At 35.8% G+C, this 22,202-nt stretch overlaps 4 protein-coding genes across 4 annotated transcripts; 3 read left to right on the top strand and 1 right to left on the bottom strand.

The window, feature by feature from the left end:
* Nucleotides 1-7,165: 7,165 nt before the first annotated feature.
* LOC18994396 (probable voltage-gated potassium channel subunit beta) lies at nt 7,166-9,455 on the top strand. The gene is made up of 5 exons (XM_006418038.2): nt 7,166-7,640; nt 8,181-8,376; nt 8,495-8,638; nt 8,744-8,908; nt 9,028-9,455. Exons 1-5 carry the CDS (start codon nt 7,273-7,275, stop codon nt 9,139-9,141), a joined length of 987 nt encoding a protein of 328 aa, XP_006418101.1. The 5' UTR covers nt 7,166-7,272; the 3' UTR covers nt 9,142-9,455.
* A 1,324-nt stretch (nt 9,456-10,779) lies between these two features.
* Nucleotides 10,780-14,870, top strand: LOC18994395. The gene is made up of 8 exons (XM_006418037.2): nt 10,780-12,778; nt 12,859-13,179; nt 13,277-13,516; nt 13,617-13,780; nt 13,861-14,008; nt 14,087-14,209; nt 14,295-14,382; nt 14,503-14,870. Exons 1-8 carry the CDS (start codon nt 10,898-10,900, stop codon nt 14,676-14,678), a joined length of 3,141 nt encoding a protein of 1,046 aa, XP_006418100.1. The 5' UTR covers nt 10,780-10,897; the 3' UTR covers nt 14,679-14,870.
* A 1,238-nt stretch (nt 14,871-16,108) lies between these two features.
* LOC18994394 (nucleolar GTP-binding protein 1) lies at nt 16,109-19,086 on the bottom strand. The gene is made up of 3 exons (XM_024152048.1): nt 18,959-19,086; nt 16,493-18,537; nt 16,109-16,309 (listed from the first exon to the last, which is right to left on the bottom strand). The coding sequence occupies exon 2, from the start codon at nt 18,520-18,522 to the stop codon at nt 16,507-16,509; it is 2,016 nt and encodes a 671-aa protein (XP_024007816.1). The 5' UTR covers nt 18,523-18,537; nt 18,959-19,086; the 3' UTR covers nt 16,109-16,309; nt 16,493-16,506.
* Nucleotides 19,087-19,293: 207 nt separating this feature from the next.
* LOC112084070 (3-ketoacyl-CoA thiolase 1, peroxisomal) lies at nt 19,294-22,197 on the top strand. The gene is made up of 14 exons (XM_024152594.1): nt 19,294-19,425; nt 19,694-19,770; nt 19,892-19,976; nt 20,069-20,195; nt 20,279-20,377; nt 20,458-20,525; nt 20,615-20,722; nt 20,809-20,886; nt 20,984-21,116; nt 21,199-21,295; nt 21,365-21,488; nt 21,586-21,694; nt 21,760-21,843; nt 21,935-22,197. Exons 1-14 carry the CDS (start codon nt 19,336-19,338, stop codon nt 22,018-22,020), a joined length of 1,365 nt encoding a protein of 454 aa, XP_024008362.1. The 5' UTR covers nt 19,294-19,335; the 3' UTR covers nt 22,021-22,197.
* The last annotated feature ends 5 nt before the right edge of the window (nt 22,198-22,202 follow it).

The following is a 22,202-nucleotide window of genomic DNA, read 5'->3' as shown; positions in this document are numbered from 1 at the left end:
TAAAAGACAGTGAAATGTACGAGTTTGGAGATATTATTGGCCCTTTTATAGAATATGGGAAAGGAAAAAAAAAACAGAGAGAGAAGACGACACTAAAAAGAGCCGTTAAGACGGCCGTTATGTATCTATACGATACGACGTCGCGTAATACAATTGATTCTTCGTTTTCCTTTTTTATTTAGCGTGATTAGTTTGTTAACTCCATCTCTTTATTTACCGTTCTAACCGCCAATAACTGCTCAAGCGTGTGATACACATACCTCGCACGCTTAAATACTTTTATTTATCTTTTGCCATCTGATGCTTCTTCTTCTTCTTCTTTTTTTTCCCTTAAATGTGATCTTATTTGAATTTATATTCGTGGACGTTTATAGCCATTGTTTATATTTTTAAATCGATTAAAGAGTCTAGTGAACAAATCTCTAAAACCAAACTTCTACTCCTTATGTTCACTTTTAGACGATTTTTGTGTTAAAAACGCACATATTAAAAAAATATTTTTAATAGCTAATTTTAAAAACTCAACCAATCGTAACAATGCAAGATACAAATGATAATAATATACCAAATTAATATACTCATAGGAACTTAAAATATCATATAAAATGAATCAATAAAAAATCACTAAAAAGTTTGATACTCTCTCTCCATTTCGTGTGTTGATTTAAAACTTAGCTTTTTTGTCTTTAAAACAAATCCAATCGCAATTATCATGCTAGAATTAATCCTATTGTGCCGACGAATCTCTTTTAATAACTCAATTATATAAGATGTAAAATACTTTGGATAATGTATTTACATTGTTAGGCTTAAAACTTAGTTATTCATACGTAAAATATCTTAATCAATTGTTGACTATTGAGTTAACCAGCCAGTAAAAAGCAGTTTTCCCAAATTTTAGATGACAAAAGTTGATAAACAAAAAAGTATAAGCTAGACTTTAGTTAGATGGTAGGTATTCTAACTAAAACGAAAACTGTATCACGGTATCAATCAAAATCATTTACCATCGTTGTATGACGCTATTATTTTTACCGTCAATACAAATTTTACTCGAACTTTTTGTAATTGTTTTGTAATTACCCAAACAGTAATTAGCTTATGCGTAGTTACAAAAGTTCATATAAATGGTCATATATTTTGTAAATTACCCTAGTAAATATATAATAAATTGGTAATCGATTTGAATAATTGAGTGATTTTGAATTTGACTGAATCATTAACCTTTTAACCAAAAGATAAAAAAGTGAAGGTTGGCGTCGAACTGATGCTTTCACTTTCGCGTTAAGTTAACAGCAAGTGACTATGACTGAAGCAAGAAAATAGATAATGCTAATAACTTCTTCTTTTTTTATCGTTTGAATTGTTGTCTACTTGTAGTGACACGTCATTAATAAAGATGCGGGAAAAGAGTCAGAGATAGAGAACAATTCCGTACACGGAAACCAGTTGTCATAGTTTCCTGCTGAATTAGCGGGTATTGGAGTAAATACGACATATAGTCATATACTACTATTATATATAGTATTTAAATCGAATTTATTTTTTCCGTGAAAGTATCCATTGATTTTCGGAGGCGTTAATCACGGCTTAGAAAAGAAAGAAAAAAAACAACTCACGAAGTAGAACTTAAAGAATACGCGTTGAGTCGTTGACTATCCAAAGAAGAATTTTTCAAACTGTTCTCACTATTAGTTGTAAATTGGGTATGCCCAATAAATTTGGTCAAATCGATTAAAGCAGAACGGAAATTGCATTGCGAAAACGAAGTAATAGCAAACTGAAAAACAAACCGAGTAAATCATATTCGAAACCAGACCAAACCGAGAAAATAAACATGATACTAAAATTTTTAATGATCGATAAGATTAATTTTAGAAAATTTGATGTATTAAGTAGAGTGAAATAGTGATAGTTAACCATTAGTTCGATTAAAAAAATTCAAAAAAAGCATTTCATCGAGTGTAAATAGTTATATACGCTATAGTTTTAAAAAGGCTTAAACATTAACTTATATTCCCTCCGTTTTACAACGAGTGTCGTTCTGACATTTTTCATACAACTTAAGAAATAAGATAAAATGTCTCTTATACCCTTAATTTGCAGAAAATGATTTTTTGAATCATAATTATAATTAATTTTCTGAATTTATTGAGTTTAAAAATGGTATTTTATGTTAAAAATTACATTGGAATTCTAAAACGACATTCTTTTTGAAAAAAAAAAAAGTGTCAGAACGGCACTCTTTGTGAAACGGAGGGAGTAATGATTTTGCTCGTGATATTAAGTTTTCTTAGTTGGGTTATAAATTTAAATAAATCTCAATATTTACCTTTAGAGAGCACAAATATAATGTTCCCATGCAACAACCCATACTACTCTCATCATAATGTCAAGGTTTTGTTTTTCACGCTTTTCCTAAATACATTTGTACTAATTTACCCTCGATCCCAACCTTACTAACGTAGACTAACCGGACGTATTAATCCCAATCCTATTTTAGCCAAAAACTATGAAGAGTATTGTAAGTAACGTTACAAACTGCGACTGCCCTCATCATCCATGGACATGGGTCCACGTCTTCCAGCTCACTCTAACAGTCTAATTCCATGCGTTCCATTTTTCTTCGATGGTAAAATTATTTACTTCTTATTAAGAATACAATTTGTTGACATGATAAATATTATAAATAGCCAAGGAATATAGACTCAACAAATGTTATACTAGTAACAACTTTTTGACTACATAAAATTAAGAAACTTTGTTTTCCAATACATTTTAACAATATCGCGTGACTTTGTTAAACCGGTACGTTCGTTTTCTATGAGTGAATACCATGATAGATGAATAAGTCGTTATATACATAACTTTCGAAATGACAATAGTAACGTCCTTCTGTTTCTTTTATATCAAATTTGTATAATTTTCATTTTCTTATGTATATTTCTATATTTCTATATCAGATATATATATATATATATATATATATATGATGTGTACCATGTGTGTTCATCATGGGAGAGGTTGGATTGGTGGTAACTGGTAATTATTGAAACTTTTTTTGTTACACTTTTATTGATCAAATTACTTTTTCAAAAGTGCAAAAAGCTATAATAAAGAGAAGATCTTGTTGGTGCGAAATGTTTGGTTACGCCAAAATTCGCGGGTCAAATTGGTTCCCAATCACTTCTATTTTACTTATCGTTTTTCTCTCTTTTTCTTTAATCTATTTTATTTTATTTTTCCTTTTCTTCACATAAGTGAAAAACAGCAGGAAAATCATTATTCGGAAATGTAATTATTTCTGTAATTAAACATTCTTTTTTTTTTTTCTTATAAGTTGCCAAATCAACGTTGGAACAAAATCGAAAGTTCATAAATAAAAAATAATAATAATCCAATTCCAACGCAATGCTATACTACATGGTTGATTTTATATCTATCCGATATCGTGAAAAATATTATGTAATTCTTTTCGTGTTCCGAAAAATACTTAAGTAATCTACTAAAACAGTAAAACATCACTTGTCATTAACCATTAGCGGCAAATTTCTATCATATATTGTTTCTATCTTTACTCTGCCGAAATCTATAAAGTCAATAAACCAATGGAAGAAGTTAAACCGGTCGGTTAAACAAAAAAGGTCGGTTAAACAAAAAAGGTCGATAACCAATGTCTCTTTCTTTGAAGTGGACGATTAGTGCTCATGCATATATAGTTTTTCACTTTTTATTTTCGAATGCTGAGGATGGTTTGTCCACATTACAACTGTATCATTATAAATTGCATTAAAATTGGTCGATGCGTCACCACCTGGTCCACCCATAGTTAAACTTACATTATACTTGTATGTTAACAAAAAAAGTAATATATCCGTGTTTGATTTTTGTCATTAACCATTTAGTCGGCTAAACGAAGTTTAATTTGTATTCAAGAAAGTCAGGGAAGATTTTTTTTTTATAAAAAAAAGAAAGTCAGGGAAGATGTCTTAAATTTAGAGCAAATTAATAACTATTGCTAAAAAAAAATGAAAATGTACGAACGATAATGTAGAAAATAATTGTCTAAACGAATAACCGTCGTTACCATTAACTCATTTCCGACATCTGTATTGCATGTAAATGTTTCAGTTAATTGACTTGATTCAAAACACCGAGACGTCATCTTCATGATTCAATACCATAATTGTATATAACTGTAGTAAATTTATATATACATTTCGGGTACCCATACAAATAGATATAATGGATAATTCGAATTGTTTGTTGCTAACTTACTATATTAGCCGGAGCACCGACACTCTCAAACGTTACAAAATTATCGAATAATTGGAACTTGGATCCTTCCACTCGACACTATACGTCGTCGTTTTGTGCTATGAAGAGACGTCGATTTTTTGTTTTCCTTCTTCTGTGATCTTATGTTTTTGTTTTGTTATAGAGTAAATGACAAAATTTGTATACAATATAAAGAAAACAAAGATTTATATCCCTCTCGATCGGACGTACTCCGGAAAGGCTTTTCCGTGATCGTCATATATATAAAATATCTAACGTACGTGTCATTGCAACGTTAAGTGTGATAGAGACGTATCAAATTATTTAAATTGTTCTAACTCTGCGGTGTCATTATATTACGAAGCGAAAAAAAAAAATTGCATGTGTTTAGCTAAGAGTTTAAGACAATGTAATTGACTAGAGAGACTATATCATCTTATGGAGCTCATCATCTTTTTTGGTTCTAATATTACATATATATGGATTTTGCAGTGATTAGAAATCAGCATCATGGTCTACTAATTAAGTATTTGCTCGGTTATGGCTCATCTCAAGCGCTAATATATCTGCATGTAAATCCATCGGTATTTGCTAGCTGTCCTCTGTAAAATTTAGTCGAAGACAAGTACACTATTTCATCAGTACGTTTTTTTATATAAAAAAAACTGCGAAAAATATTAATACAAAATGTTAGAGAAGACAAAGAATCACATGAACGTTCACTGTGCCTCTCTAATCAAATGAAAGCTGGAGAGTTTCATTCAACCCCCACAAATTTGTTGAGAAAATATAATTAGGCAATTAGACAAACATATTGCGTTGATGGGGTAGACATGTCAATTGGAGATGCAACAATCAGATGCGGCGTAGGTGTACGTGTTCCCTATTCAAGTGGGAATGGGATCCATCTCTAATCCCACATCCTCACCGTTGCAAACTTGTTAAAACAACTTCTTAATGCACATTTAATGCTTAATAGGTCACAAATCAACCCTTTGTTTTTTACTTTCAATTTTAGCCTTACAAAATAATGTATGCAAACAGGAATAAACTTGATTATTTTAGACACATGCACATTCTATAATTTCTCTAACTTTCTTTGTCAACTTTTATACGCCGACGTACGTCCATGGCATGACAAAAAAAGAAACCACACGAGACATTGGAACTATTCACGAGTATCACATTTTTTCACAATAATTTAATTGCGTTAGATAATAGACGAAGAATATGTTTCAAGTCTTAGTTAGATATAAATTACATTTATATATAGAAAAATAAGCATAAGCATACAAAGGACTAACTTATCCAAATACATGCTAAAACAACGTTGAACAAAATGGAAAGCAATACTAATATATAGACTATACTACATCTACATGGTTATACCTGTCTATATATCGTGGCGAATATAATGAAATCTTTTGATTGTGTTCCGCAAAGTATCAAATCCATCTATCTTAAACAGTAAAACATCATTTGTAATAAGATAATCTCAAAATATCAAATAATAATGTTATATTACCACACAAATGATTAGTGTTGGGGTACATGGAAAAAAGGGTCACAAAAGCTAAAATTAAGACTTGATAACGTACGAAGAAAAGAATATAGAGAAAATCAAGGGAAAATGTCAAACCTTGTTTTGGGAGATTTTGGCGAATTCGTTAATCTTTGTCTTCTTTTTTTTTTTTCTTGGTGATGATGACCAATAGAACTAGATTTTTTGTTTAGATGGTAACGAAGCAAAACCCCACACCCACATGCCATCAAATGCAATATGTTTCCCCAACCCCATTCATTACCAAATAAAACTAATTTCATAAGCTCTACCTAATATCTACTCATAACTACAAATTTGATTCTCATTCATTAATATTAAATCTTGTATTTTGTTGTTGTAACATTCCCTAAAGTTACTAATACAAGTGGATCTCTTTCATGTTGATTGTAATAGCTATATATACTACTTTGGTAACATAGTAAAATAGCGATATAATAAACCTCTATAAAATAATTTTGTAGAATACAAGAAGTGCAATTGGTGAGTACTATATTCTTTCTACTTTTTTTAAAAAAAGTTATAGAATTTTTTAAAAGTCAAAATTGTGATTAAAATGTCGTTCAATAATTTAACTAACTGGTGATAAATGTATATAACCAAAACATCATTTCAAGATTTGACGGTTCTCAGCCCAAATCATGAAATTTTGAAATAAGATGTTCATAATATACAGAGTGTCATCACGTGAATGACGACGAGTACCTCAAAATCAGATAATAACAGGCCTTAAAAAGGCCTATATAGAAACAAAGCCCAAGCATAAAACTTGTAAAACAAAAAAGCATTTTTTTTCTTTCGGTGTGAACGTGAAGTAGCGAAATAATATTCCCAAGTGGAGTGACGGAGCATTCCACGTGACAGTGACTTGCTTTTATTCTATACGGCAAAGCTCTCCCAATACGGCACAACTTCTCCAGCTAATGAGCCACTTTTTTCAAAGAAAAGGACACGTATTTGCATTTGATTGGTGGACATATGGAGATTAGACTAAAGTCACTCACATGGGATTCTTTTGGCCCCATTACTAATCTTCTCATTTTTGACCTTTTTTAAAATCCCGTTTTCATTAAAAAGTACGAGATCACAACTACCTTTAATTTGTTCTTGTCTGCAGTACGATTTCAAGCACATACAAATTGAGACTAAACCGGGGCAGCCTTAGACCGGAAACAACCATTCCGATACATTCGATTTGGTACAAGCCCTATATCTGCTTCGAATTTTGGTATTTGAAACATATTGGAAATCTTGAGAACCGGAAAAATTATACCGAACCGGTAGCTTATCTTATTTTGTTTACTGATAAAGAGAGTACTCAATGATCTGATCTTCGCTGATTGCAACATCTCAGACATATACCTTTTGCAAGAGAGAGAGAGAGAGAGAGAGAGAGAAGTAGATCAAGAGGTCTTGTCTGGATTTCGAACAAAATGCAGTACAAGAATTTGGGGAAATCGGGATTGAAGGTGAGTACGCTCTCATTCGGAGCGTGGGTTACGTTTGGGAACCAGCTCGATGTGAAAGAAGCCAAGTCGATTCTTCAGTGTTGTCGCGATCACGGAGTCAATTTCTTCGACAACGCCGAGGTTTACGCAAATGGTCGAGCCGAGGAGATCATGGGTCAAGCTATTCGTGAGCTCGGTTGGCGCCGATCCGACATCGTCGTCTCCACCAAGATCTTCTGGGGTGGTCCTGGTCCCAACGATAAAGGTTTGTCGAGGAAGCATATCGTTGAAGGAACCAAATCTTCTCTCAAACGTCTCGATATGGACTACGTTGATGTCCTCTATTGCCACAGGTGAAAGTATTTTTTTTTTTTTAATGATTCTTCTTCGAAGATCTAGGATTTTAATTCGCTATGATTTGACTCTGTTAGGTTCTCTGAAAAATGAATAAAGGTTTTTTTTTTTTGTATATCTGAAATTTGTTCTGTACTATGTTGTCTGCTCATTTAATTTTCGAGATTTCAAGTGATGTGTTTAGTTGAATTTTCAAGCATGTGCTTTTGTTTTTAGTACGGAAATACGGATCCAGGGTTAGATTTTTTATGTTTCAGTTTAAGTTTCTTACAAATTGGAAAACGGTTTGCTGTTTGAGAGGTTATTATCTTGGAAACTCCAAGTTGGAATCAACTTTGGCTTTCATTTGATCTCTCGACTCGTTGGTGCTGATTATCCGGATCTACATTTTGCTATCTTTGTGATAGAAGTTTGATGATCTTGACGGGAACAAAATTTTCCGAAAGTGGGCATCTTTGCATTGATCTTAATGCCACTAGCTTCTTTTGAAGTATATGAAAATTGTTTTCCTTTGTGTGTTTGGTCATTGTCTGTCCCAGGCCGGATTCTTCAACTCCTATCGAGGAAACAGTCAGGGCGATGAACTATGTGATTGATAAGGGCTGGGCATTCTACTGGGGAACAAGTGAATGGTCAGCTCAACAAATCACTGAGGCATGGGGAGCTGCAGATAGGTTGGATTTGGTCGGTCCAATCGTTGAACAGCCTGAATACAACATGTTCGCTAGGCACAAGGTTTGTAAATCTAACACTCTTTCGTATTCAGTTTACTTTCATCTTTGTGTCTCGTCTTTTTTAAGTTGTTATCTCATGTTATGTAGTTTACTTTAACTTAAGCTATTACGTTCTGTAGGTTGAGTCAGAGTTTCTTCCTCTCTACACCAACCATGGCATAGGTCTCACTACTTGGAGCCCACTTGCATCGGGTGTGCTTACTGGTAAATACAACAAAGGAGCTATTCCCTCGGACAGCCGATTTGCATTGGAGAACTACAAAGTATTCCTTTTTCCTCCTTTTCTTTTTGTGTCCTTGGTCATACAAAGTTATGTCCTCTCTTCTGCTTCTGCATCTAATATGCTACTGGTTTAAATTCTCTTGCAGAACCTTGCCAATAGATCACTTGTGGATGACGTGCTGAGGAAAGTTAGCGGTCTCAAACCGATTGCAGATGAGCTAGGTGTAACCTTGGCTCAGCTTGCAATTGCATGGTGTGCTTCAAATCCTAATGTGTCATCTGTTATCACCGGTGCCACGAGGGAGTCACAGGTTAGTCACATTCTCTTATAAGCCTCAGCGGTTCTCGATAGGAACTTTGGGAATATCAGTCTAAATTTTCAATCCAAGATTTGAAGTAAGAAATATTTTTTTTGGGGGTACCTACACAGATTCAAGAAAACATGAAGGCTGTTGATGTTATCCCATTGTTAACACCACATGTTCTGGACAAGATCGAGCAAGTGATACAGAGCAAACCTAAACGTCCTGAGTCATACCGGTAAAACCAAATCCCTTGATCCCTCTTCCCTAAAAGATTGTTGCAAGAAAGAATAAATCATTTGGAGGAGCTCTGTGATGTTTGTTCTTGGATGTTGTATTGTGTTGGCTTTGTTTTGTTCTCACGCATATTAAGACTCGAGGCAGAGAGAGTAATGTGTTTTTTAGTTTTGTTGTTTCATCTTTTAAAACGGTCTTATTGTTGTTAGTGAAACTTATAATTTGGTTCTTGTAGTTGCAATGTCATGAGGTCAGTAGTATGTTGAAAAGCTCATCAAACGGTTGGTTAAGATTAAAGCTTAAGTGGTAGTTATTTTTATTGTTAGTTGTATAATTTTTTTGATTATTTTGGCCTATTTCTTCCAAAATTAGAATCGGAGTTAATAATTATGGAACGTATAGAGTAAAATGTTGTTATTTATCTATTTAAATAAAGTCCAAGGGGGATGGATGACATGTTACAATATATTTGTACAAGTTTTATTTAACAAAAACAGAGGAAATGACGAGATAATTAAAAGATTTGATGAAAGTATTTAATGTTGAACGTGCACATCATAACGTCTGCACCATGTTTTAATGTTTAATCAACTTTTTGGCACTTGTTTATTTTTAACATGCACATAATTTCCCACATAGAGATCGTATACAGTTTTCATTTTCTTTTTGGATACGATTCTCTTACTTTAGATTTCAAAAACTTATTTTGGATTTTTCTGTTTTATTTAGTTACAAAACTAAGAGAGATCAGTAAAAAAAGTTTTCTAGAAATGTCTAAAAAAAGTAAGAAATAGAAAAAAACGTTCCCCCAAAAGCTTCACATGCAATTTATGAATTTACTATTTGAAAAAACTAAAATAAATCCGGATTTATAATTATTAATAGATAGATGGATTGATTTGAGAGTACAAGTGAAACGAATAAAATCAAAACCAATTTGTTTTAAAGTTTATTATAATCTTACAAATAAAGAATAAAAGAGAGATCTTCGAGACAGAGAGTTAGTTTTTGGAGTTTGTCCCACCCGCGTTTATTTTGAGAGCGCTTCTCTGCGTCTCTCTCTCTCTCTCGCAAATCAAAAACCTCAACTTTCGAAAAACTCCAATCCTCTTTCCTCCTTTTTTTGTTCTCAATCCAGGAACATTCTTCTCTTTTACCCAAAATCTCATCTTTGATTGTTAGCGTTCTCCTCCATTGTTACTCTCATTCTCTTTCGTTCGTCTTTGGCCATTTCCCCAGGTAATTAAATTCATCTCAAGCTTCAATTTTTGCAATTTGTTTTCAACACATTTGTTCTTATCTATGATCTGGATGATAATTACGTATATACTAAGTCTACTGTGTATATGATTGATTTGTGTGACCAACATTTGCAGAGAATAAAAAAAAATTAATTATAATGAAGAAATCTTAGCTTCTAATTGTTGTTGTTGTTTTGCAGGGGGGATCTCATTTTTTTTAACGTTCGAATGAGGATGATTCTCTAATCTCTGTTTGATTCGATATGATCTTGTAGCAATATTACCCTGAAGGTGTTCATTGGAGGTTTGATGATGGGAAAATTGGTTGTGGGTATGAATCTCCATAACCTGTTCGCTATAATCCTTCAAAGAGCGTAAAAGAATAAGAAATATAACGGGGAGGAAGAAGAATACGACTTAGTATCTTTGAACAAGAGATTGTGCAGAAGAAAGACTAAGCCTTTTGGTCTTTATTCTCTCTTTTCTGTTTTTTTTTTTTTTTTTTTGTGTTCTTGAGGACATGAGAATGGAGTTTCCTGGCCGCTCCAGTCAGCATTTAGGTAGGGATAGGTTCAATGGGGAAACCGGTTGTGGTAATAACACGCGTGAAGACAATATCTGTGTTCAGACAGGAGAGGAATTTTCAAATGAATTCTTGAGGGATTTTGGTGCTCAACGAAGAGCACAGGTTGTTAATAGAAATGTTGAGGCTAATCCTAATAATCGACATCTTGTTTATGAGGATTTCAACAGAATTCTTGGGCTTCAAAGAGTTGATTCCAACATCTCAGAAGGTTTTAATCCCTCGAATGGAGGAGGATACTTAGCTGAAGCAAATATTGCAGACTCACCTCGGATGGCTGCAACATCAGATGTTTATTTGCCGGAAGTATTGAAGCTTCTTTGTAGTTTCGGGGGAAGGATCTTACAGCGACCTGGTGATGGGAAGCTTAGGTACATTGGAGGGGAGACTCGGATTATCTCAATACGAAAACATGTTCGGTTAAACGAACTGATGCAAAAGACTTATGCTTTGTGCAACCATCCGCACACAATCAAGTATCAGTTACCAGGAGAAGATCTTGATGCACTAATATCTGTTTGCTCAGATGAGGATCTTCTTCATATGATTGAGGAGTATCAAGAAGCTGAAACAAAGGCTGGATCTCAGAGGATAAGGGTCTTTCTTGTATCTTCAACAGAGTCATCAGAGAGTCCTAAAATTTTCAATGAAAGGAATATGAACATAAACCGAAACACAAACACACACCAGCAGACGGATATCGATCATTATCATTATGTTTCAGCTCTTAATGGTGTTGTGGATGTGAGTCCTCACAAGAGTTCCAGCGGGCAAAGCGGGACAAGTCAGACAACACAGTTTGGGAATGCTTCAGAGTTCAGCCCTACATTTCATTTTCGAGACTCGCCTACTTCTGTTCATACATGGGAAAACAAAGACTGCAACAGTCCAACCTTCATGAATCCATATGTGAACGCTAATGCTGTTCATTTTATGCCCAAAATGCAGATGACGACTAACTCATTTGGTCAACAGTCTCCTCCATCATCTCCTTTTTCAGTTCACAAGAGAGCAAATACCGACATTCCCTACTTGGTTGATCAAAATGGTTTCTTTGACAACAACAATCGCCCTTACTTGGTTACTCCAAACTTCTCACCGCAAGATAGGTTCCTGTTTGAGACTAATACACAAATGCAGAAGCATCCAGAGATGAATCTTCATGACCGGAGGCCAAGTGGAGATATTTACCGCCATGGTCAAGCTTATAACGGGCCAGAGAAAGTGACGCTTAAGAAAAACGCTCTTTCTGATCCACAGCTGCATGATGAGAGCCAAATCAACAATGGGTTAGAAGCATTCACCAGACAACCATGGAAAATATTGAGAAATAAGTTGCATGTTGTGGCTATGTCAAAGTGGGAAGATACTGACGATATCTATTTCAAGAATCCAGAAGGCAGGAGGAGTAAGGAGCTTGAGCTCAACACAGAAGTTGGTAATAAGTGGATGGATGGTGATCATAGTCCCGGTTCTTTTGATCAGGCATCAAAGAAACATGATGTTAGTAACAATACTAGTTATTACAGTCCTAATTATCAACCGGTTGCTCAGGTTACTTCAACTGATTCACAAGATTCAGGAAGCTCAGTGTTCTCTTTATCAGTCAATACTAACGAAAATCATCTTGATGGGTCGAGGGAAAAATTGAATGGTTTCCAGCAAGACATGTCACTAGATATTCTCATCAGAAGCCATACTTCAGCTAAAGGTCAACTGTGTAATACAACCAAGTCAAGCGATCAAGAAGATTACTCCTCACCCAACCAAAATTTCCCAGTGGACTTTATGAGACAGGAGCCTATGATTCCGAGATGTGTAAGCATGGTTTACCTTATTCCTTGTGTAAAGCTTGCATTTATTATAATTTTATCTAATTTTCCATAAACTATGTGCAGGATCTGGAGACAAATAATGATGATACAGAAATTCAGAAGCCTCTTCCTAAAGAAGAGAGTTTTCACTATTGCGGATTGCCACTTAGGAAGGTGGGAAGTAGAGATGCTGCTTTTATGCACACACAGGAATCGGATGATTTCTTTAGAAACAATCTGCTTGCTCCACAGTTGATAGTTGAGGATGTGACGAACGAAGTAACCTTAGATGCTCTCTTATCAGCTACTATTGTCCCTCATGTACATAATGAGTCAGATGATGATCACAAATCTTACACAAGGGAGGACAAGATTACAAAAGCTGGTCCTGAATCAGCAATGGAGGTACGCAATCTATTTTTCCTATTAGATTGGAAGTTCTGGCTTTTCCTGGTGTGTGTCAGTTTAAGGTTTATCTCTCTGGTCTGTTTTTATATTGCAGGAAAAGTACAAGAAGAGCAGAAACACCGATGAATCATTCAGCGAAGCTGCGATGGTTGAGATTGAAGCTGGAATCTATGGCTTACAGATAATTAAGAACACGGATCTTGAAGACTTGCACGAGCTAGGATCAGGTACATTTGGAACGGTTTACTATGGGAAGTGGAGAGGAACTGATGTTGCTATCAAGAGGATAAAGAATAGCTGTTTCTCTGGTGGATCATCAGAGCAAGCAAGACAGGTTTAGCTCTTCTGTGGAAGTCTTTATATTTCTAATCCAAAACCACAATTGCTTTAACGAAAATGTCTTAATGAAATGCTTTTTTTCTTTTTTGAAACAGACTAAAGATTTCTGGAGAGAAGCTCGGATATTGGCGAACCTTCACCATCCAAATGTGGTGGCCTTTTATGGAGTTGTACCAGATGGACCTGGTGGAACAATGGCAACAGTTACTGAGTATATGGTGAACGGATCTTTGAGACATGTATTGCAGAGGAAAGACAGGTACATTATCTGTCAAATATATGTAAGACCTATCCGATTTATGACATCATTAGTCTACTGATGCAAATTTATTTGCACAGATCGCTTGACAGGCGCAAGAAGCTGATGATAACTCTAGATGCTGCATTTGGGATGGAGTATTTACATATGAAGAATATAGTTCATTTTGATCTTAAATGCGATAACTTGCTTGTAAACTTGAGGGATCCACAACGACCCATTTGCAAGGTAAACCTTTTCCCCAAAATCGGGTCATTCCAAGCCATATTGTAGTTTGTTTTCATCTTGACACTGTTTTATATACAGGTTGGTGATTTTGGATTGTCGAGAATAAAACGAAACACGCTTGTGTCTGGTGGGGTAAGAGGAACCCTTCCATGGATGGCACCAGAGCTGCTAAATGGGAGCAGCAACCGCGTCTCAGAGAAAGTACGTCGTTGAGTCCAAAACCAAAACTCGAGTCTTCATCACTGTAACTTCAGAACAAAGCTTTAACCTTCACATGTTTTTGCAGGTGGATGTTTTCTCATTTGGTATCACGATGTGGGAGATTTTGACAGGCGAAGAACCCTATGCAAATCTGCATTGCGGTGCCATCATTGGTATGTGTCTAATTAACAGAAACAATTCTACAGTATTTGAACAAAAAAAGATAGAACTTGGATTGCGTTCAGGCTTGGTTTTGATATATATAATTTTGATATGTTTTGTTTGATAAAAAGGTGGAATTGTGAACAATACGTTGAGACCTCCGATACCGGAACGGTGTGAAGCAGAGTGGAGAAAGTTGATGGAGCAATGCTGGTCGTTCCATCCCGGAGTACGACCATCGTTTACGGAGATTGCTGATCGGCTTCGGTCAATGACTGTTGCCTTGCAACCCAAGCGACGAACCTGAAAGCTACTCTCTCCAATGAACTTGAAAGTCTTGATTTTTTTTTTTTTTGGCGGTTGAGTTTTAAAATTATAAAAAAGAAAAGAGAACAATATAGATTTATGACGGTGCGGAGTTTGTAAAATTAGTATTGAGGTATTTACCGGTCAGGTAAAGTTGTATACAAGAAAAGTTAAAAGTCTATTGTGTAAATTAAACACAATTTTTTTCAATCTATTCTATTAAAAAAGAAGCACATTTAGTACTCGCATCCAAACACTCTCAAAGTTTATTTTATAATATTATATTATATTTTTATATTTAATTTCCGAAAATTAGTTATTAATTTAAATATTTTTAGTTTTTCTAAAATCTAGGTCATCTTTAATTTAAATTTCAAATTATTAAAAATTCAATTAAATTTAGTTACAAAAATTTGCATTCAATTTAATTTAAATTCAAAAAATTCAAAAAGATTATAACTAAATTTTATTACAAAAATTTAGATAATAATTTTAATACTTTAGAATTTCTTAAATACAGAAAAAATTAATTTTAAATTTTAAATTTAAATAATATTTTTATAAAAATGCATAGTAAATAAATATTTTATCGTATTTTATCATAAACAATCTGTCTAAAATATCAAATATTTGAGATTAATAAATATTTATATTATACAATAATATGATCAAGCTGATTAGAGTTATATGTATATATATTTAAGGTCCATGAGTTAATTTATTAAAACATGTAAGATATTAAGATGATTTGAGATAATTAAATTAACAGGTTAACCCGTTTATATATATATACATTTTTTTAATAGCACAAATAGTAAATAAATATCTTATTATATTTTTTCATAATCAATTGGTCCAAATATTTCATATTAGTAAATATTTATAGAGTTATACAATTATAATTATAAAGGTTAGTTTGTCAAAACATGTAAAATATTAAAAATGATTTAAAACAACTAAACGGATGGATTAGCAAATTCATAGATATATAGATAGTTTATGTGTAAATCTAAATTCACATAATAACAAGTTTATAATTAACATTAGATCAATGTATACTTAATTAACGTATACTCTTATTCTATTAATATACAAATTTTACTGTTTAAAATTAAAATATAATAACAATTTTTTGATTTAAAAAAATAAATAACAAAAATAAATTATATTTAAATAAAAAAGATAAATACAACTTATATTAGAAATAAAAAATAAAAATTTTCGTGCGTCGTTAAAATCTAGTGGTAAGTAAAATTGAAGCATGACGACAAAAAAAAAAAATTGAAGCTTGGATAACAAGGTAAACAGAATTTGGACTCGAGACAGAATAACAGATCATTCACTGTGTTTACCAAAGACCAAATAAAAAAAACTGACGTTTTGGTTTTCAACTACCTACCATCCTCGGAAACAATCAAAAGAATCCAAAAATTAATCAAAATGAATCCACTAAAACGTTTGCTTAAACGATTCTTAGTCCTCGAAATACAGTCGCAGAAGAAGCTACAACTTTTCATATAATGTCTGAAGGAAAAACACAAAAGATGCATAACATAATAATAGTAAACAAAAAGTAACGCAAAGTTCCAAAACTTGAGAAATATTCTTCAATCGATCCATCATCTATTTTCCCTGTTATAAGAAAACAAAAAAAAATATTAATGTCGAGGTTGCAGACAAATGTCAATCTCAACACAGTTGCCATTCTAACGTATTTTCATTTCAAGACGATAAAATTTCATATTCGTAACAGAACAAAACAAGTAAACGATTGTTGTGCAAAAGGGACAGAGATAATGGAATTTGTTAAGTTACCTTGTTTGGTTTCATCAACGCCTATCCGTCTTTCCTTTCCCTCTCTTCCCAGAGAACAAGTGTTTCGGTCTCAGAGTCGGTATAACTCTATCAGCTTCACCTTTACGTGCATTCTTGTCTCTCTTTTTGTGAGACTTATTGCTAATCTTAATGGCTGATTTCTTCTGAGTAGAGTCTTTAAATCCTTCACCAGGCACAACTTCATGTGCAGGTGGCCTTGACATTGATCTTGATATCGACATAGATCTCGATCTTGATCTCCCACGCAGCTTCTTGTTCGCCTGTTGCTCATCATCCACATCCATTGCATCACTACCAGCACCTTCTGATCGATCCCTCTTTCTCCCTCTGGACTTGCTTCTTGCACGGTCCACTGCAGAAGACGGATCAAGCCCCAGAGCTGATAGTTCCCTACCCATTCTTTTAGTTGTATACTTCTTGTCCTTGTCAAACTTCCTTGGAACGGTTGATCTGTTTTGTGCAACAGTCTTCTTGAGCCTATGCTCTCGGATCAGCACAGCTTTCCTCTTTCTAATGGCAGCAAGATGCTGCTTCTGCTCCTCTGAAAGTTCTTCACCATCAATCTCGAAATCACTTTCTTCAACGTCAGCCTGCCTTAATTCTTCTTCACGTTCCAACTCCTCAAGCCTCAACAAAATGTCTGGATCAATGAAATCAGCAACATTATGACCATCAAGAATCTCAGGCATAATGTCCTCCTTCCATTCATCATCATGCAAGATGTAGTGCTTCTTTAAACTAGCAGAATAAACTCCAGCTCCACCATTTTCTTCTTCCAAATCTTTCTCGGTCTTTCGCTTCTCCATCTCAGCAGCTTCCTTAGCTCTAGCCTCCAGAACCACCTGAGGTATGCAAGGGGGCCTTTCTATGTTATCTCGAGGCTTCGGCATCGCCACATGGAACCTGTTCAAGTGGTCGTTGATCTTTTTGGATTTCATCTTTGCCTCAACCCTCTGATCTAACAGCCTCTCACAGGCAGCATTCTTCACAGCCATCACACCCTCTTCCGTCAGAGTACTCATCTTCAAAAGCACTGCTTCTTCACTTGCTCCCATGGCAGTCTTCATAGCTTCAGCTTTCATCTCTTCAACCAGTTTCCGATCTTCTTCAGATATGTTTTCCATGGGCATCAAATCGGTCTTGTTGCAGACAATCACCAAAGGTTTGTTCATAAACAGGGACTTTATGCTGTGGAAAAGAGCAGCCTGCTGAGCAATAGTGTAACCACAAGAACCTGAAATGTCCAGAAAGAAGAGAACAGCAGCTCGAAGGTGGGCCAATGCTGTGATACTGCACATTTCAATGATGTTACGGTCTTCAAATGGCCTGTCCAAAATCCCCGGGGTGTCAATGACTTGATACCTCAAATACTTGTAATCGGTATGACCAACAAAGAGCGACTTTGTGGTGAAAGCATAAGGCTGGACATCAACATCAGCTCTGGTAACTTTGTTCATGAAAGAACTCTTGCCCACATTAGGGTATCCACAAATCAAGACAGTGCGAGTGTTTGGATCAATGGAAGGAAGCCTCGCCATGTGCTGCCGGATCTGCTCCAGATAAGCCAAACTAGGAGTGATTCTCTTCAAAACAGTGCACATACGACCAAGAGCAGCCACTTTCAGACACTTGCACCGGTACAAGGAATCACCATACTTGAGTAGCTTCACATAATCTTTAGCGATTTTGCTGATCAAGTTCCTCGCGGTATTCACTTGGCCTAGAGCGAGCTTGTAATGATCCTTATTGTATAGCACGTGAAGAAGATCACCATAGAAAGGATGGATCTGATCAAGGCGAGGAAACTCTTCGATGATTGTAGAGAGCTTTTCATGGAAGTTTGTCTGCGTGTACTTAACCTTCCTCATGTAGAACTGACGCAGACGGTTAATCTTGTAACCCTTGTGGACAACAGTTGGTGTCTGACGCTGAGTCCGTGAAAGGATGATGTCAACAAACTCCTTCCCATTGGGAACAACAGTTATCTTCTTGAAATTATATTGCACCATTTTTGCTAAATAAATCTGCACAAACCATACAAAATCCCGATGAAAATAGTATCATAATACAACAACTCTTACGTTAAGGAGAGATTAAGAAGCAAACAAAAGAATATGAATTTCAGTAAACCTCTCACCAGCTTAATCATAAAGCAGTAAAAGCTACAAGCTTTGATTAGATTATGAGACACTAATCAATCTCTCATGTCTCTTTCTTTGTATTTATATCAAAGAAATCCCATCGAAGGAAAACAAACTAACGAAGCAGCAATTCAAAAATTTCAAAAACGTTTTGATCGAAAGCAAATACCCATCGATAGAAACAGCAATCTAATGAAGATTGAAACCAAAAACCCAAAAGAAACAACAACAAAAAGGTAGGGTATACAAAAGCAGAGACTTAATTCTACAACCTTAAGGGGCCGAAGAATATTTAGAGACTTACGTCGGAAAGGAAACGAATCGATGAACGGAGTTGGAGAGTAGAAAGGCTTCCTATAAGACGGCGTCTGTGTCGGTTGAGCAGAAAATCGAGCCGTCGAAGAAATGACGGTCGACTGTGTTTTCTGTAAGAGACCTAGAAGGAGAATCTAAATATACAGCAGATATCCTAAAACCCTAAGCACAAACGACGCTGTTTTGAGCATGAGAAAACCAGATGGTTTTACTCCAGATGATCCTTAACCGGACTAAACCGGTCTACAATTTTAACAACTTTATTTTCTTGGCATTTTTCTCTCATTTGCATATAACAGTTTTTGCCAGATTCTTTAAATCTCGTTTTCAACAAATTTTTGTTTGACTTGTAATAATTAGCGAACAATGGAAAAAGCGATGGAGAGACAAAGGGTACTGCTTCACCATCTTCAACCTTGTTCGTCTTCTTCCTCCTCCCACTCCAACACTCTCTCTGTGAGCTCCTCTGATCCCTCTTCATCTCTTTGGTTTTGCCTCTTTCCGATCGCTCATTGCTCTGCATCCTTGCTTGGGATTTTGAACTTTTTTTCATTGAAATCATAACTCTGAATCGATGCGCATTGCTTGTAAGCTGATTTTTAGGATCGATCAAGTATTTTTTTATGATTTTGTTTGCTTCTTCTTCGATTCTATTAGTGTAGGAAGTGTGTTTGATTACAAACAATCGTAGCTCTTAATGTGTTGTGTTTCCTTTTTCACAAAGGCCTCAGCTTGCTTGGCGGGAGACAGTGCTGCATATCAGAGGAACTCTCAATATGGGGATGATGTTGTCATTGTCGCGTTAAGTTTCTTCTCTTTTATGCTTTTTGTTCTCTCATTATTTCCCTTTTGTTCAGTGCCTTGTGAAAAACTTGCTTTTTGAACTTTAAGATTCTTGTGATAATGATAAAACTACTCACAGGGCAAAAAGGACTGCACTTTGCAAGGCAAAACGTGGCAGCTTCAAGGATACATATCCAGACGAGTTGCTTGCACCTGTTTTGAGAGTATGTCAGACTATTTCTTCGATTATGTTTGCTGGTGTTTACTCCCCCTTTCTCCAATTTTGTACTTATATGTTGTAGCTTCTTCTTTGCAGGCATTGATAGAGGAAACAAATGTAAACCCAAGTGAAGTTGGTGACATTGTAGTGGGTACTGTTCTAGGCCAAGGATCTCAGAGAGCCAGTGAATGCAGGATGGCTGCATTCTATGCTGGTTTCCCCGGTAAGCTTTCATGTTTCGTATGGTAACCTTCTAATCCAGAATCTTTTCTATATGCTGATTATGCTCTTATGTCTGTTTGGAAGAAACTGTTCCGATCAGAACCGTGAACAGACAGTGTGCATCCGGGCTTCAGGCTGTTGCTGACGTTGCTGCTGCCATAAAAGCAGGATTTTATGACATCGGTAAGAGAGTAACCGTCTTTGGTTACATGAATTCTCTTTTGTTGGTATGAAAAATTGAGCTGGCAATACGTTTGATACAGGTATTGGGGCAGGGCTGGAGTCTATGACAACCAGTCCAAGGGGATGGAAAGGATCAGTCAACCCAAAGGTACCGTGCCTTATTGTCTCTCTCACTCCTTTTTGGGAGGTGAATTTAATGTCTCTGTTGAATTTTAAGCCATCATATTGTTGTTGTAGGTGAAGAAGTTTGAACAAGCACAAAGTTGCCTTCTTCCAATGGGCATTACTTCAGAGAATGTAGCACACCGGTTTGGTGTCTCAAGGGAGGAGCAGGATCAAGCTGCTGTAACTCGAATAAACTTTCTCAGTATTAGTGCATGTACTTGATGTTACCTGTCAGCCTTAGTTTATTTATGGAGTCAAATGTGTAGGTTGATTCTCACAGAAAGGCCACTTCTGCTACTGCTTCCGGTAGATTTAAGGATGAGATAATCTCTATAAACACCAAGGTAGATACTGTTTTTTCAACCTAGAGCATTCTAGATTTTTCAGGATGCGTCAAGTGTTCTTTCCCCAAGTTAATGACTTTTGGTTCTTATATTTCAGACTGTTGACCCAAAGACAGGTGATGAGAGACCCATAACAGTGTCTGTGGATGATGGGATTCGACCTAGCACAACTCTCTCCGGCCTTGCGAAGCTGAAACCCGTGTTTAAGAAAGACGGAACCACAACTGCTGGTACTTAACTCACATTCCAGGGAAATTTGTTTGTTTGATCCATCTTTTCTTGCGAATTCAATGCTTCGCTTGTGTCGAACAGGAAACTCGAGCCAAGTAAGTGATGGAGCAGGAGCAGTTCTCCTCATGAGGAGGAGTGTCGCAATGCAGAAAGGCCTTGCCATTCTTGGTGTATTCAGGTAAGTTTGATACTTTATATTGACCTTTCTTTGATTCATTAAGTAAAGCACGCTTGGACCACATTGCAGGACATTTGCTGCAGTTGGTGTGGACCCAGCGATTATGGGCGTTGGGCCAGCTGTTGCGATTCCTGCTGCAGTCAAGACGGCTGGTTTAGAACTCGACGACATCGACTTGTTTGAGATTAACGAGGTTAAAGATAGATAATAAAACACACAACTCTTCTTATTTCTATACAATTTTTGCTCTGTAGTCCTTGTATATAAAAACCTACTGCGTGTGTGTTTAGGCATTTGCATCTCAGTTTGTTTATTGTCGGAACAAGCTGGGGCTAGACCCGGAGAAGATCAATGTCAATGGAGGAGCCATAGCCATTGGACATCCCTTGGGTGCAACAGGTATGCTTCATGTTCCTCCCCATATGGTAAATGAGTTCCTCTGATCTAACGTGACTCTTACTCAGGCGCCAGATGCGTTGCAACGCTACTGCACGAGATGAAACGTCGCGGTAAAGACTGCCGTTTTGGAGTAGTGTCAATGTGCATAGGTATGTTCACTCTCACTCTCACTCGCAATCCCAATCTCACTCAGTCACTGAGGTATGGTTTTGGGATGGTTGATTTTGGGAAACCGCGCAGGGTCGGGAATGGGAGCAGCGGGGGTGTTTGAGAGAGGAGACGGTGTGGATGAGCTCCGCAACGTCCGGAAAGTGGAAGAACAGTAAGGCCTTTCACCAAGGAACCTTGCTAGATACCAACTACATCTCATTAGCTAATAGCTACTACATATATTTGCGTTTTTAATATTTATAATAAATGAAATCTATGAGAAAACCATACTTGCAAATAAGATCTTGGTGTGTGTAATAGATGTACTTAAAAAGAAAATATCCAAAAAAAAAAATGT

Source organism: Eutrema salsugineum, unplaced genomic scaffold (assembly GCF_000478725.1).
Source record: "Eutrema salsugineum unplaced genomic scaffold, Eutsalg1_0 scaffold_5, whole genome shotgun sequence".
In the NCBI taxonomy this organism is placed as follows: Eukaryota; Viridiplantae; Streptophyta; class Magnoliopsida; order Brassicales; family Brassicaceae; genus Eutrema; species Eutrema salsugineum.
This window is presented reverse-complemented; position numbering and strand designations above follow the sequence as displayed.

Bases quoted from the DNA above. Each gene is read 5' to 3' on its own strand.
- LOC18994394 (XM_024152048.1), bottom strand. From the start codon at position 18,522: ATGGTGCAATATAATTTCAAGAAGATAACTGTTGTTCCCAATGGGAAG.
- LOC18994396 (XM_006418038.2), top strand. From the start codon at position 7,273: ATGCAGTACAAGAATTTGGGGAAATCGGGATTGAAGGTGAGTACGCTC. The intron at 8,377-8,494 runs GTTTGTAAATCT...TACGTTCTGTAG, and splicing joins ACATGTTCGCTAGGCACAAG to GTTGAGTCAGAGTTTCTTCC. The intron at 8,639-8,743 runs GTATTCCTTTTT...ATTCTCTTGCAG, and splicing joins TTGCATTGGAGAACTACAAA to AACCTTGCCAATAGATCACT.
- LOC112084070 (XM_024152594.1), top strand. From the start codon at position 19,336: ATGGAAAAAGCGATGGAGAGACAAAGGGTACTGCTTCACCATCTTCAA. The intron at 19,426-19,693 runs GTGAGCTCCTCT...TTTTTCACAAAG, and splicing joins CCCACTCCAACACTCTCTCT to GCCTCAGCTTGCTTGGCGGG. The intron at 21,695-21,759 runs GTATGCTTCATG...ACTCTTACTCAG, and splicing joins ACATCCCTTGGGTGCAACAG to GCGCCAGATGCGTTGCAACG.
- LOC18994395 (XM_006418037.2), top strand. From the start codon at position 10,898: ATGAGAATGGAGTTTCCTGGCCGCTCCAGTCAGCATTTAGGTAGGGAT. The intron at 13,517-13,616 runs GTTTAGCTCTTC...TTTTTGAAACAG, and splicing joins CATCAGAGCAAGCAAGACAG to ACTAAAGATTTCTGGAGAGA. The intron at 14,210-14,294 runs GTACGTCGTTGA...ATGTTTTTGCAG, and splicing joins GCAACCGCGTCTCAGAGAAA to GTGGATGTTTTCTCATTTGG.